We start from the raw sequence: 13596 nt of genomic DNA on the forward strand, positions 1-13596 counted from the left end.
TCCGTAATACCCTTTGTACCGAGCATTCTGGATAACCGGCCCTATACCTGTATGTCCTTAGGCCTTTAATGGCACTTTGCCAGGGTGCCGCGAGGTGTCATCCCAACTATGTTATTTACATAATCAGATAAAATTAGGTTTAAAAGGACACACGTGGATCACGTTCAGCCATAATGCCTGTATTAAACCTGCCTAACTGCTAGTTGACCCAGAGGAAGGATAAACCCCTTCTGAGGCCTCTCTATTTGCTGCAGGGGGGGGGGATTCCTTCCTGACTGGACCAACTGGTACCTGTCACGATCTCCATAACCCTGTATTCAGTCCGTCCAACCCATTCTAATCAGTCAGTACAGTACAAACCAATCAGTGTTTTTACATATTTTCTGGTTTGAGTTCTTGAGCCCAGTTGTATTTGGGGTACAGGTTCCCCTTATTATGGGGGGCATTTCTTGCTGGGGGGGCAGTCCAGTAGGGCCCTACTTTCCCCAATAGGCACGTGTCGTGTAGATGTGCCTTTTTGGCGAGGAGATCCTTATGGTTTGGGGCATTACAGAGAGGGGGGGTTGCCAGGCTATGATAGTAATGGATGGTACAGGCCGAGGCTCGGGGTACAGGGCTTGTTGCTGGTTACCAGATGGGTAACTGGTTTAGCCTTCAGTGTAATGGTGAGTACATGGCATGAGTTGTTGCCTTATATATCAGCGCCCCCTGAGCCCCCACAGTACTGTAATCTTCTTTGCAGCTACAACTCTGTGTGTTTTGCCTTTTTATTGCCTCTGGCTATAATACCTTGAGCCTTAAGCTGCCCATACGCGCACCAATGATATCGTAGGAAACCTTGTTCGGTGCGTTTGGGGAATCCATGGGAACCGGTATCTCAGGCTGCGGATATGGGTCGTCTCATCACTCAGCCGGGATAAAAGATTTTTATCAGTAACCCACAAACGCTAACCCACTGCTGTCCCGCAATACCCTAACCCACATCCCACTGTAACCCACAAACACTAACCCACTGCTGTCCCGCAATACCCTAACCCACATCCCACTGTAACCCACAAACACTAACCCACTGCTGTCCCGCAATACCCTAACCCACATCCCACTGTAACCCACAAACACTAACCCACTGCTGTCCCGCAATACCCTAACCCACATCCCACTGTAACCCACAAACACTAACCCACTGCTGTCCCGCAATACCCTAACCCACATCCCACTGTAACCCACAAACACTAACCCACTGTGTCCCGCAATACCCTAACCCACATCCCACTGTAACCCACAAACACTAACCCACTGCTGTCCCGCAATACCCTAACCCACATCCCACTGTAACCCACAAACACTAACCCACTGCTGTCCCGCAATACCCTAACCCACATCCCACTGTAACCCACAAACACTAACCCACTCCTGTCCCGCAATACCCTAACCCACATCCCACTGTAACCCACAAACACTAACCCACTCCTGTCCCGCAATACCCTAACCCACATCCCACTGTAACCCACAAATACTAACCCACTGCTGTCCCGCAATACCCTAACCCACATCCCACTGTAACCCACAAACACTAACCACTGCTGTCCCGCAATACCATAACTCACATCCCACTGTAACCCACAAACACTAACCCACTGCTGTCCCGCAATACCCTAACCCACATCCCACTGTAACCCACAAACACTAACCCACTGCTGTCCCGCAATACCCATAACCCACATCCCACTGTAACCCACAAACACTAACCCACTGCTGTCCCGCAATACCCTAACCCACATCCCACTGTAACCCACAAACACTAACCCACTGCTGTCCCGCAATACCCTAACCCACATCCCACTGTAACCCACAAACACTAACCCACTGCTGTCCCGCAATACCCTAACCCACATCCCACTGTAACCCACAAACACTAACCCACTGCTGTCCCGCAATACCCTAACCCACATCCCACTGTAACCCACAAACACTAACCCACTGCTATCCCGCAATACCCTAACCCACATCCCACTGTAACCCACAAACACTAACCCACTGCTGTCCCGCAATACCCTAACCCACATCCCACTGTAACCACAAACACTAACCCACTGCTGTCCCGCAATACCCTAACCCACATCCCACTGTAACCCACAAACACTAACCCACTGCTTGTCCCGCAATACCCTAACCCACATCCCACTGTAACCCACAAACACTAACCCACTGCTGTCCCGCAATACCATAACCCACATCCCACTGTAACCCACAAACACTAACCCACTGCTGTCCCGCAATACCCTAACCCACAAACACTAACCCACTGCTGTCCCGTAATACCCTAACCCACATCCCACTGTAACCCACAAACACTAACCCACTCCTGTCCCGCAATACCCTAACCCACCTCCCACTGTAACCCACAAACACTAACCCACTTCTGACCCGCAATACCCTAACCCACGTCCCACTGTAACCCACAAACACTAACCCACTCCTGTCCCGCAATACCCTAACCCACCTCCCACTGTAACCCACAAACACTAATCCACTCCTGACCCGCAATACCATAACCCACATCCCACCCTAACCCACATGACATTAACCCACTCCTGACCCATAATACCCTAACCCACGTCCCACTGTAACCCACAAACACTAACCCACTCCTGTCCCGCAATACCATAACCCACATCCCACTGTAACCCACAAACACTAACCCACTCCTGTATATAACCTGTATATAACCTGCCTAACTGCTAGTTGACCCAGAGGAAGGATAAACCCCTTCTGAGGCCTCTCTATTTGCTGCAGGGGGGGGGGGGGATTCCTTCCTGACTGGACCAACTGGTACCACGATCTCCCATAACCCTGTATTCAGCCGTCCAACCCATTCTAATCAGTCAGTACAGTACAACCAATCAGTGTTTTTACATATTTCTGGTTTGAGTTCTTGAGCCCAGTTGTATTTGGGGGTACAGTTCCCCTTATTATGGGGGGGCATTTCTTGCTGGGGGGGCAGTCCCAGTAGGGCCCTACTTTCCCCAATAGGCAGGTGTCGTGTAGATGTGCTTTTTGGCGAGGAGATCCTTATGGTTTGGGGCATTACAGAGAGGGGGGGTTGCCAGGCTATGATAGTATGGATGGTACAGGCCGAGGGCTCGGGGTACAGGGCTTGTTGCTGGTTACCAGATGGGTAACTGGTTTAGCCTTCAGTGTAATGGTGAGTACATGGCATGAGTTGTTGCCTTATATATCAGCGCCCCCTGAGCCCCCACAGTACTGTAATCTTCTTTGCAGCTACAACTCTGTGTGTTTTGCCTTTTTATTGCCTCTGGCTATAATACCTTGAGCCTTAAGCTGCCCATACGCGCACCAATGATATCGTAGGAAACCTTGTTCGGTGCGTTTGGGGAATCCATGGGAACCGGTATCTCAGGCTGCGGATATGGGTCGTCTCATCACTCAGCCAGGATAAAAGATTTTTATCAGTAACCCACAAACGCTAACCCACTGCTGTCCCGCAATACCCTAACCCACATCCCACTGTAACCCACAAACACTAACCCACTGTAACCCACAAATACTAACCCACTGCTGTCCCGCAATACCCTAACCCACATCCCACTGTAACCCACAAACACTAACCCACTGCTGTCCCGCAATACCATAACCCACATCCCACTGTAACCCACAAACACTAACCCACTCCTGTCCCGCAATACCCTAACCCACATCCCACTGTAACCCACAAACACTAACCCACTCCTGTCCCGCAATACCCTAACCCACATCCCACTGTAACCCACAAATACTAACCCACTGCTGTCCCGCAATACCCTAACCCACATCCCACTGTAACCCACAAACACTAACCCACTGCTGTCCCGCAATACCATAACTCACATCCCACTGTAACCCACAAACACTAACCCACTGCTGTCCCGCAATACCCTAACCCACATCCCACTGTAACCCACAAACACTAACCCACTGCTGTCCCGCAATACCATAACCCACATCCCACTGTAACCCACAAACACTAACCCACTGCTGTCCCGCAATACCCTAACCCACAAACACTAACCCACTGCTGTCCCGTAATACCCTAACCCACATCCCACTGTAACCCACAAACACTAACCCACTCCTGTCCCGCAATACCCTAACCCACCTCCCACTGTAACCCACAAACACTAACCCACTTCTGACCCGCAATACCCTAACCCACGTCCCACTGTAACCCACAAACACTAACCCACTCCTGTCCAGCAATACCCTAACCCACCTCCCACTGTAACCCACAAACACTAATCCACTCCTGACCCGCAATACCATAACCCACATCCCACCCTAACCCACATGACATTAACCCACTCCTGACCCATAATACCCTAACCCACGTCCCACTGTAACCCACAAACACTAACCCACTCCTGTCCCGCAATACCATAACCCACATCCCACTGTAACCCACAAACACTAACCCCACTCCTGTCCCGCAATACCATATCCCACATCCCACTGTAACCCACAAACATTAACCCATTTCTTACCCACAATACCATAACCCACATCCCACTGTAACCCACAAACATTAATCCACTCCTGACCCGCAATACCATATCCCACATCCCACTGTAACCCACTCCTGATCCACAATACCCTAACTCACATCCCACTGTAACCCACAAACACTAACCCACTCCTGTCCCGCAATACCCTAATCCACATCCCACTGTAACCCACAAAATATTAACCCACTCCTTTCCCGCAATACCATAACCCACATCCCACTGTAACCCACAAACACTAATCCACTCCTGTCCCGCAATACCATAACCCACATCCCACCCTCACCCACAAAATATTAACCCACTCCTGACCCGCAATACTATAACCCACATCCCACCCTCACCCACAAAACATTAACCCACTCAATGGCCCTAGAGTAGCAGCATGGGAATCCATGATCAACAAAGCCATACCCCTATACAAGCTAACGTACATAAGGAGAGGGTGCCCTCAAAAATTTGATAAAATATGGTCACCATGGATAGACGCAGAACCCCCCTAAGATATGCAGGTCAGGGAGGTACCCCCCATATCCCCCCCTTGAATAACCTACACACCCAGACACAAGGTAACAGTGTAACCCCAATATCTCACTAAGGCCCTGAAGGGCAGGCTAGTAACCAGAAACACAGCTTGAATGGCAAATAGCATCGGTATCTGCAAAGAAGGCACTGCAATGTTATTATTGTTATGTTGTTATTTACTTTATTTACTTTCTGTACAACAAGTAAATGACAATGGAAACAATATACTGCAAACTATGTACATTTACACTCAATAAAAGAATTGTTATAAAAAAATATATATATATATATTAACCCACTCCTGATCCCACAATACCATAACCCACATCCCACCCTAACCCACAAACACTAACCCACTCCTGACCCGCAATACCATAACCCACATCCCACCCTAACCCACATGACATTAACCCACTCCTGACCCATAATACCCTAACCTACATCCCACTGTAACCCACAAACACTAACCCACTCCTGTCCCGCAATACCCTAACCCACATCCCACTGTAACCCACAAACACTAACCCACTCCTGTCCCGCAATACCATAACCCACATCCCACTGTAACCCACAAACACTAACCCACTCCTGTCCCGCAATACCATAACCCACATCCCACTGTAACCCACAAGACATTAACCCACTCCTGTCCCGCAATACCATAACCCACATCCCACTGTAACCCACAAACACTAACCCACTCCTGTCCCGCAATACCCTAACCCACATCCCACTGTAACCCACAAACATTAACCCACTCCTGTCCCGCAATACCATAACCCACATCCCACTGTAACCCACAAACATTAACCCACTCCTGACCCCAAATATTATAACCCACATCCCACCCTAACCCACAAGACATTAACCCACTCCTGCAGTTGTTAGAAGATTCTGATATCCATGATGAAGAGAACATGGAGGGCTGCCATCGGGACCACGATGTTAAAGATGTTTGTGGGGGCCCAAGGATGGTAATTAGGCCCCCTATTTATGCCCCCGACCCTCCCCCGATGGCTGCCTCGTTGTTGATGTTTCAGTGCTTCGTTCCTAAGGAGAGATTGTTCAGTGTTATCCATGGAGTAGGTGAGTATATAATAATTCTGCAATTTGTTCCTTTACTGTGACCATGACCCGCAATTCCATAACCCACATCCCACTGTAACCCCCAAACACTAACCCACTCCTGTCCCACAATACCCTAACCCACATCCCACTGTAACCCACAAACACTAACCCACTCCTGTCCCGCAATACCATAACCCACATCCCACTGTAACCCACAAACACAAACCCACTCCTTACCCGCAATACCATAACCCACATCCCACCCTAACCCACAAACATTAACCCACTCCTGACCCGCAATACCATAACCCACATCCCACCCTAACCCACAAACATTAACCCACTCCTGACCCGCAATACCATAACCCACATCCCACTATAACCCACAAACACTAACCCACTCCTGACCCGCAATACCATAACCCACATCCCACCCTCACCCACAAACACTAGCCCACTCCTGACCCGCAATACCATTACCCACATCCCACCCTCACCCACAAACACTAACCCACTCCTTACCCGCAATACCATAACCCACATCCCACCCTAACCCACAAACATTAACCCACTCCTTACTCGCAATACCATAACCCACATCCCACCCTAACCCACAAGACGATAACTTACATGTGCAGTTGTTAGAAGATGCTGTCTATGAAGATTCTCATTCATCCAGGTCATGATATACAGTATCTAGTAGAATTAAGTCTAAAACAACTGGACTTTTCTGAGTTTTTCTTGAAAACGTTTCACCACTCATCCGAGTGGCTTCTTCAGTTCAAATGACTGGTAGGGAATTCCCCGGTATTTAAACTCTTGATGGTAGTAGAGTCACAGACATCCAATCACAATGGTTCCATTGAACTTGTTCAGTTAGGTGTTAGCTGAAACTGACAGGTGTAAGAAGGTATGATCCAATCACAATGGTACCAAGATTCTCATTGATGAAGGTGTTAATCCTTCAAAGTACATGACTGGAAGTGTGAACTGTTGTGAAACTGCCAGGGTAAGGATGTCAACGCGCCATTGTATGTTGGTGACAAGCGGTGTCTCAGGCCCCCTCCTCTGTTCAGGGATGGTTTTTTCCAGGTTGGCATAAATGGCCTCTTTCACACCTCTTTCAAACCATCTGTCCTCTCGGTCCAAAATATGCACCTTTTTCTTTGAGGTGTAGATAGACCGCTGAGTCTTGTCCTGAGGAGTTTGCCCGCCTATGTTGGGCCATTCTCTTACAGAGAGGTTGTTTTGTCTCCCCAATGTATAAGTCTGAGCACTCTTCACTACACTGGACAGCATAGACCACATTACTTTTCATGTGCTTGGGTGTTGGGTCTTTCGGGTGCACCAGCTTCTGTCTCAGGGTGTTGCTGGGTTTGAAAAACACAGGAATGCGATGTTTGTTGAAAATTCTCCTAAGTTTTTCTGATGTTCCAGCAACATATGGAATGACTATGTTGTTTCGCCTGCTGTGTTCCTCCCTTCTGTTTGTAGGTCTGGTCTTTCTGTTGGTCTTTGATTTGGTTTTGATGAAGGCCCAGTCTGGGTACCCACAAGTTTTCAGAGCTCCTTTTAGATGTTTATATTCTTTCTCCTTGGCCTCTGCATTGGATGCCACAGTTTCAGCCCGATGATGTAAAGTCCTAATTACACCCAGTTTATGTTCCAAAGGGTGGTGGGAATCAAACAGCAAGTACTGGTCTGTGTGGGTGGTGATTCCCACCACCCTTTGGAACATAAACTGGGTGTAATTAGGACTCTACATCATCGGGCTGAAACTGTGGCATCCAATGCAGAGGCCAAGGAGAAAGAATATAAACATCTAAAAGGAGCTCTGAAAACTTGTGGGTACCCAGACTGGGCCTTCATCAAAACCAAATCAAAGACCAACAGAAAGACCAGACCTACAAACAGAAGGGAGGAACACAGCAGGCGAAACAACATAGTCATTCCATATGTTGCTGGAACATCAGAAAAACTTAGGAGAATTTTCAACAAACATCGCATTCCTGTGTTTTTCAAACCCAGCAACACCCTGAGACAGAAGCTGGTGCACCCGAAAGACCCAACACCCAAGCACATGAAAAGTAATGTGGTCTATGCTGTCCAGTGTAGTGAAGAGTGCTCAGACTTATACATTGGGGAGACAAAACAACCTCTCTGTAAGAGAATGGCCCAACATAGGCGGGCAAACTCCTCAGGACAAGACTCAGCGGTCTATCTACACCTCAAAGAAAAAGGTCACTCTTTTGAGGACAGTAACGTGCATATTTTGGACCGAGAGGACAGATGGTTTGAAAGAGGTGTGAAAGAGGCCATTTATGCCAACCTGGAAAAACCATCCCTGAACAGAGGAGGGGGCCTGAGACACCGCTTGTCACCAACATACAATGGCGCGTTGACATCCTTACCCCGGCAGTTTCACAACAGTTCACACTTCCAGTCATGTACTTTGAAGGATTAACACCTTCATCAATGAGAATCTTGGTACCATTGTGATTGGATCATACCTTCTTACACCTGTCAGTTTCAGCTAACACCTAACTGAACAAGTTCAATGGAACCATTGTGATTGGATGTCTGTGACTCTACTACCATCAAGAGTTTAAATACCGGGGAATTCCCTACCAGTCATTTGAACTGAAGAAGCCACTCGGATGAGTGGTGAAACGTTTTCAAGAAAAACTCAGAAAAGTCCAGTTGTTTTAGACTTAATTCTACTAGATATTAGAAGATGCTGTTTCCCTGATGAAGAGAACATGGAGGGCTGCCATCGGACCACGATGTTAAAGATGTTTGTGGGGGCCCAAGGATGGTAATTAGGCCCCCTATTTATGCCCCCGACCCTCCCCCGATGGCTGCCTCGTTGTTCTCGTTTCAGTGCCTCGTTCCTAAGGAGAGATTGTTCAGTGTTATCCATGGAGTAGGTGAGTATATAATAATTCTGCAATTTGTTCCTTGTTACTCTTTGCATTTATATGCATGTTTTATATCACGTTCCCTTTTGCTGCTAATTTAAAGGCCAACTACAACTGTCTAACAATAACATGTTCTCCCCTCTCAGATGTTTGTCTCTCCTGTAGATTTAGCCCAGTTTAGTGAGCTCTGCCCTAATCCAATCTTAGTCTTTATTCTTGGTGGCTTTAGTTATAGAATGATATTGTATGTAGGAAAGCAGGAGAATATTGTAGGAATGGGAACAGTAAATGATTACAGTCTGTGCATCACATGAACTATAATGAGAATGAGCAGTTCCCCTACCTCTGTGCAGGTGTTGGGCGATAATCCTCTGCACCCCCCTTTCACCCCGGAGCTCGGCAATGAAAGGGTGCGTGAGGAGCTGCCTTGCAGATGGTCTCCTGCCTGGGTCTCTCTGCAGGCACTCGCTGATGAAGAAGCGGAACTCGTCACTCCTGGAAAAAAAAACGGTGGTAAAATGATAATTGTTTGTGTTACATTTCCCAGAGTTCACAGTGTGACGACTCCCTGATCCTGCCGCTCTGTACCCAACCCAATCACAGCACAGGCAGCAATAGGGGGTGAGCCCCTTCCCTTCTAAGGGTTCCACTGCTCTGCCTGAAATGGGGGGCTATTGCACTTACTTATGAACCCTGAATTATAAGGGTACATTTACCTGTGACCAAATTACTGTCTCTCTGGTTTTGCCTATATCTTAGCCCGGCTTGTATTGGCTGCCAGATACCGGCCCCAAGAGCTCAAGCTCAGCACGAGAGTCTGCGTTTGCGCATAGAGCTACACATATTACGCATCACCTTCACCCTTATTTCAGCCCGGACTGGGATACAAAATAGGCCCTGGCATTTCATATCCACAGAGGCCAAAACAGCCCCCCAGCCCAATAAATAGCCACTGCCTATGGCATCTCACAGCATTTACCTGCCCTCACTTATTTCCCATTTATCCCTTCCCCATCCTTACTTTATGTCATATCCCAATGTCCCCCTCACCATAAAGTCTACCTTGCCCATTTCTCCACCTTTCCTGACTCATTCACACACCTTCTTACACGCTTTCCATTTCCCCACCCTCCCCACCTAACTGCCTATTCTACCCTCTTGCTGCCTTTTGCTATTCTAGTGAAAGGGACTCACCAATTGCCCCTTGATGATAATGATGGAATGGGACCGGTTGTTATTCTCTGGATCAGCTTCTGCTTGGGAAGTCTTCTGAATGCTGGGATGGAAAGATACAACACATAAACATGATGACTGATGAATACAACATTTGGGGGCGATTTGCTTAAATTGGCATATTTAAGCTTTTTTGAATCCTGTAAATTCTCTAACTCAATTGTGTGTGTATTTTTTTTTCTCAACCGGCATGTTTGCAAAATTGAATTGGGAATCGGGAAATAAGTTATTACCAAACCTTGCATATTTAAATAGCTTAAAAATGGGAAATATTATTTCCTCATTGACCTACAAATGTACTTGCCAGGTTTTAGTTACCAGTTCTTTAAATTTCTGTTTTAAACTCTTATTAAATGGGTACATTTTCAGGTTTGAAAAGTCAAATTCCAGTTTCTTTGCCTCAAAAAATTGTGTATTATTGAAACACAGGAAATTCAAATGTTAGTTAATCGGCCCCTTTGTTTTTAATATTTACTCTATAATAGTAATATTTATGTTACAGCGTGACACATAAATGCCCCCTGCCCATTCTACTAACAGTTCTACATGCAGTACAGTACACACACACACACACACACGCACACACACACACTCTAGGGTTTACTTACGGAGATGTCCTTCCGCCATTTGAATGGCTGCAATCCCTAGTGACCAGATGTCAGCCTGGATATTACAATATGGGGGAAAAGACGAGTATTAGAGAAGATTATACACAGAGTACATGAAAATAATTGCAGTTGCAGATGATTTGGATACTTCTGATACCTATCCACCCACACCCTGATAGTGATTCTATTTGGCTTGCACAATAACAAATCCATTAGAAGCCTATAATCCAGTAGTGAATTGCTGTGACTTTTATGTCTAGAAAATGTCCCCAAATACCCCAAACTGAGAGTCTGGAGTGTTACATGGAGTGTGACATCCCCATAAAGCATAAGCAGTCTAATGGAGTTGGTTTCTATTATTCTTGTGTCCTGCACTTAAAATGCATTTCACTCTCTCATTTCAGATTCTCGTATCACAGAAACCACATTACGGCTCTGGATTCTCTGTTATGAGAGGGGTAAGTAAAGCGAGTGGAACATTTACATGCAGTTCACCCTGTGTAAGTGACATAGTTTAAAGCTTAATATATAAAACTCGCCCACGTTCTATTCCTTTCTATGGGATTTTTAGAAGTGTATTTATCAAATGGTGAGTTCTAACTTTCATTCATTGATAAATTGGCTTCTAAAAATCCCATAGGAATGAATAGAAAGTGAGTTTTTCTGTGTAATCTCACATTTTGCTAAATATGCCCCTAACTCTAAGCTAAAAAGAGAGAGAAGACATGACAATACCTTATGGTCATATTCGCCGCTGTTTTGGGCAAAATGAGCCAGTACTTCCGGAGCCATGTATGCCATGGTCCCCGAAGTGCTGGCGCTCCTTCCTCCGATGGTCGCAAAGCAAAACTCGCCTAAAATTGTATGACAAAAGCAGGAATGTTAATGTTTAGTTAGAAATACAAGCCAGCAGTAAACACCACGGAGAAAAAAATATCCTTGTGTCGCTTACCGATCTTCACTTCTCCGGATGAGGAGATGACAATGTGTTCGGGCTTGATGTCATGATGGATTATATTCTTCTCTTCCAGATGGTTAAGGCCCTGAGAAATCAAGAAAGCAAAAGTAAGTATATAAATATTTTGTACTCTTTGATTAATTAGAAATATGAGAATAGCAGGAAGGAGTTTAACAGGTGACCTACCGTTATCACACTCTTGCAAATATAGGCGATCCATCTTTCGCCTAAGGTCCTTTTGGTGGCAATTAGCTCTTCTACAGTCGCACCGGTACAAAGCTCTGTAGCAATCTAGAAGATAAAGAAAGAATATTTGGCCAACTATTTTAGTTACCTACAATTTTATTGGGAACCCGAGGAAAAGGCTTTGTGGCTTTAAGTCTTGGGGGGACTGCAGTATCAGCTAAATCTGACTCTTTCTTACCAAACTGGATCATGTATGGATCCAAAATGCTAGCTTGTGTATTAGATCAGTTACAATTGGCATGTTTGCTGCATAAATGTGTAACCTCTCTGAATCAACACTTCCTTACCCATAGTCCTCCATGTTTTGATGAGGCCTTATGATAAAAGGCCCCATAGAAGTCGACGATGTTTTGGTGGCCAGATACAATTTGCAGGATTTCGACTTCTTTCTTGATCTCCTGTTGCTTCTAGTTTCAAACAAAAGAAACAAGGTAAATAAAATGGATACAATAACAGTTTCAAACACCCCAACCTAACTTGTCGTTATGAAAAATGACAGCTTTGTAATATCCCTACGTGAGTATTGTATAATATGACCGAGACCCCTTGTGTGTTTTTTTATATCAAACTGCATTTGTTATTTTACTGTTACATAGTTATTAGGGGCCAGGGTATTTCACTGACTGTATTTGGTTAGCAAGTTCTCTTTCTACTGATAACTATAATGTAGGTATAACAAAATACTAATTAGTATCTAATTAGAGTAATCATGAAGACACATTACCTTCTGATGTTTAATTATTATAATGGCCACTTCCAGTTGTTTTCTTTGGTGCCATCCCTGTTACAAAAGTAGGGAAAGAAGCTCAGTGATCATTACTAACGGAACGCTATGGGAAAGCAAAAAGCTATACAGTAGCATGTAAATATGGAAAGAACAAAGCTGTAGAGAGCACAACCAATGGACAGAATTACCCAAAAGCATGACACAAAATGCCTCATTTTAACACTGAATAAAATATCTTACAATGTAGACGACTCCGTTGGGGTCCTGCCCGATTGGCTCCCCTAGTTTCAAATACCTCCCGGGCTCCTGAAAAATAACATTGTATTTGAAAATGTGATAATCAAACTAATATTATTCAGCTGGACAAATAACCTTTGTAACATGAGAGAAGCACAGAAGGTATAGGAGGAACTTGTGAAACAGGGTGGAAGGCTTTGGGCTGGAAAATGGAAGCCAAACTGTGAATGTTGTGGCAAAATACAGCTTTACAGCTACTTACTGGGTATTTCTCCGAGAGTGGGGTGATGTTATCCTCCTGAGGAAGAGAAAAAAAAGGGTTTAATCAGAGCAACTCATTTTGGGCAACTGCTAACATTATATTTTGTAGAACAAGGAAAGGATTCATTCATTCTTAAAGTAAATCCCCAGCTAACGGAGAACCCTCTGTATGAAAAAATCCTCTGATTGCAGGACTATGTATAGTGAAGCCTGGATCTTGGCTTTAGTCTGCATGTTCTAGAAGGGCAAAGAGAGATGT

General features: G+C 45.6%; 2 protein-coding genes and 1 long non-coding RNA gene across 4 annotated transcripts in view; 2 read left to right on the forward strand and 1 right to left on the reverse strand.

The window, feature by feature from the left end:
• LOC101733480 (coiled-coil domain-containing protein 77) overlaps positions 1 to 13596 on the forward strand; it is a 123969-nt gene that overhangs the window by 43599 nt on the left and 66774 nt on the right. The gene's annotated exons all lie outside the window — the stretch shown is intronic.
• Positions 9198 to 13596, reverse strand: part of LOC108645372 (serine/threonine-protein kinase mig-15-like) — a 429797-nt gene continuing 425398 nt past the window's right edge. The window contains exon 12 of the mRNA XM_031892193.1: positions 9198 to 9562. Within this exon, the coding sequence (XP_031748053.1) occupies positions 9271 to 9562 (292 nt within the window). The 3' untranslated portion in view covers positions 9198 to 9270. The remainder of the gene's footprint in view (positions 9563 to 13596) is intronic.
• LOC116407001 lies at positions 11535 to 13570 on the forward strand. 2 transcript variants are annotated; one of them, XR_004219962.1, is made up of 3 exons: positions 11535 to 11973; positions 12406 to 12543; positions 13530 to 13570. It is a non-coding gene; the product is annotated as an uncharacterized LOC116407001 (long non-coding RNA). The 2 variants fall into 2 exon arrangements; XR_004219963.1 differs by lacking the exon at positions 13530 to 13570 and adding an exon at positions 13447 to 13529 and having other exon boundaries at positions 11576 to 11973.

The sequence above is a fragment of the Xenopus tropicalis genome, chromosome 8 (genome assembly GCF_000004195.4).
Source record: "Xenopus tropicalis strain Nigerian chromosome 8, UCB_Xtro_10.0, whole genome shotgun sequence".
Classification (NCBI taxonomy): domain Eukaryota; kingdom Metazoa; phylum Chordata; class Amphibia; order Anura; family Pipidae; genus Xenopus; species Xenopus tropicalis.